The 893-nt window shown below is 49.3% G+C and overlaps 1 protein-coding gene across 1 annotated transcript; it reads left to right on the top strand.

Annotated features, from left to right (window-relative positions):
* Positions 1-494: 494 nt before the first annotated feature.
* On the top strand, positions 495-620 carry LOC104613948 (guanine nucleotide-binding protein G(I)/G(S)/G(O) subunit gamma-7; the record flags this gene model as incomplete). Its single annotated transcript, XM_010290246.1, has 1 exon — positions 495-620. A coding segment is annotated over one exon (126 nt), but the record flags the coding sequence as incomplete, so codon positions are not given.
* Between the last annotated feature and the right edge of the window lie 273 nt (positions 621-893).

Here is an 893-nt window from a genome sequence, read left to right on the forward strand (position 1 = left end):
GGCGCAGCCGCGGCGCTCGCCCGCTGCCGCGGTCCCCTCTCCACGGGCTGCTCCGGGCGCTCGGTTCCCAGAAGACGTCTTTGAACTAAAACAAGCAGAGCCTTAAGTAATAGTTTCTAGTGGTTTCAAAATCTCCATTTTTAACATCAGAGGACGGACGCTCTCAAGTAGACTTTTTTTCCTTTCTTTTTTATCCCAAAGCCCTTAAAAATGAGGACAATAATATCTTCTTTTAAATCTCTTGCTCTCGGCTGGGAGTACTTTTCCCATACTCGTCTCTTTATTTATGTCAGACCTGAGAGACTTTTTTTTTCCGTGTCCGTTTCCCCTTCTCATTCGTCACTGTCTCCGTAAAGTGTCTGTCACAAAAAGCCGAAGGGGGGTTCTCTCCGTCCCTGCGGAGCCTGGGAAGCGGTCGGTGGTGCTGCGCGGGCTGAGCTCCGCGCCTCCGCCTGAATATTCTCACTCACCTTCTGCTTTCTTGCAACGTTTAGGTCTCAAAAGCGTCTTCTGAGCTAATGAATTACTGCGAGCAACATGCCAGGAACGACCCGCTGCTGGTTGGAGTGCCCGCTTCGGAGAATCCTTTTAAAGACAAAAAGCCTTGTATCATCCTATAGCTTTCCTCGCTCCGGCGTGTGCGATCTCTCAGGCAGGGCACCGTTCTCCATCCACTGAAACCAAGCTACAAACTTACAACTGCGCCGAGGGGTAAACACTAAATGTCGGATTCAAATCGAACTTAAAATCTCAAAAAAAACCAACAAAAAAAAAATTTGCGAGCGGTTTAGGGAAGGTTGTCTGCTCCGGGGCAGGTGCCGCACTGAGAGGGGTCACCATTTAAAAGCAGAAAAAACAAAAAAAAAACAAAAACAGGGTGGAGGGGTGGGGGG

The sequence above is a fragment of the Phaethon lepturus genome, unplaced genomic scaffold (assembly GCF_000687285.1).
Source record: "Phaethon lepturus isolate BGI_N335 unplaced genomic scaffold, ASM68728v1 Scaffold54116, whole genome shotgun sequence".
Taxonomy (NCBI): domain Eukaryota; kingdom Metazoa; phylum Chordata; class Aves; order Phaethontiformes; family Phaethontidae; genus Phaethon; species Phaethon lepturus.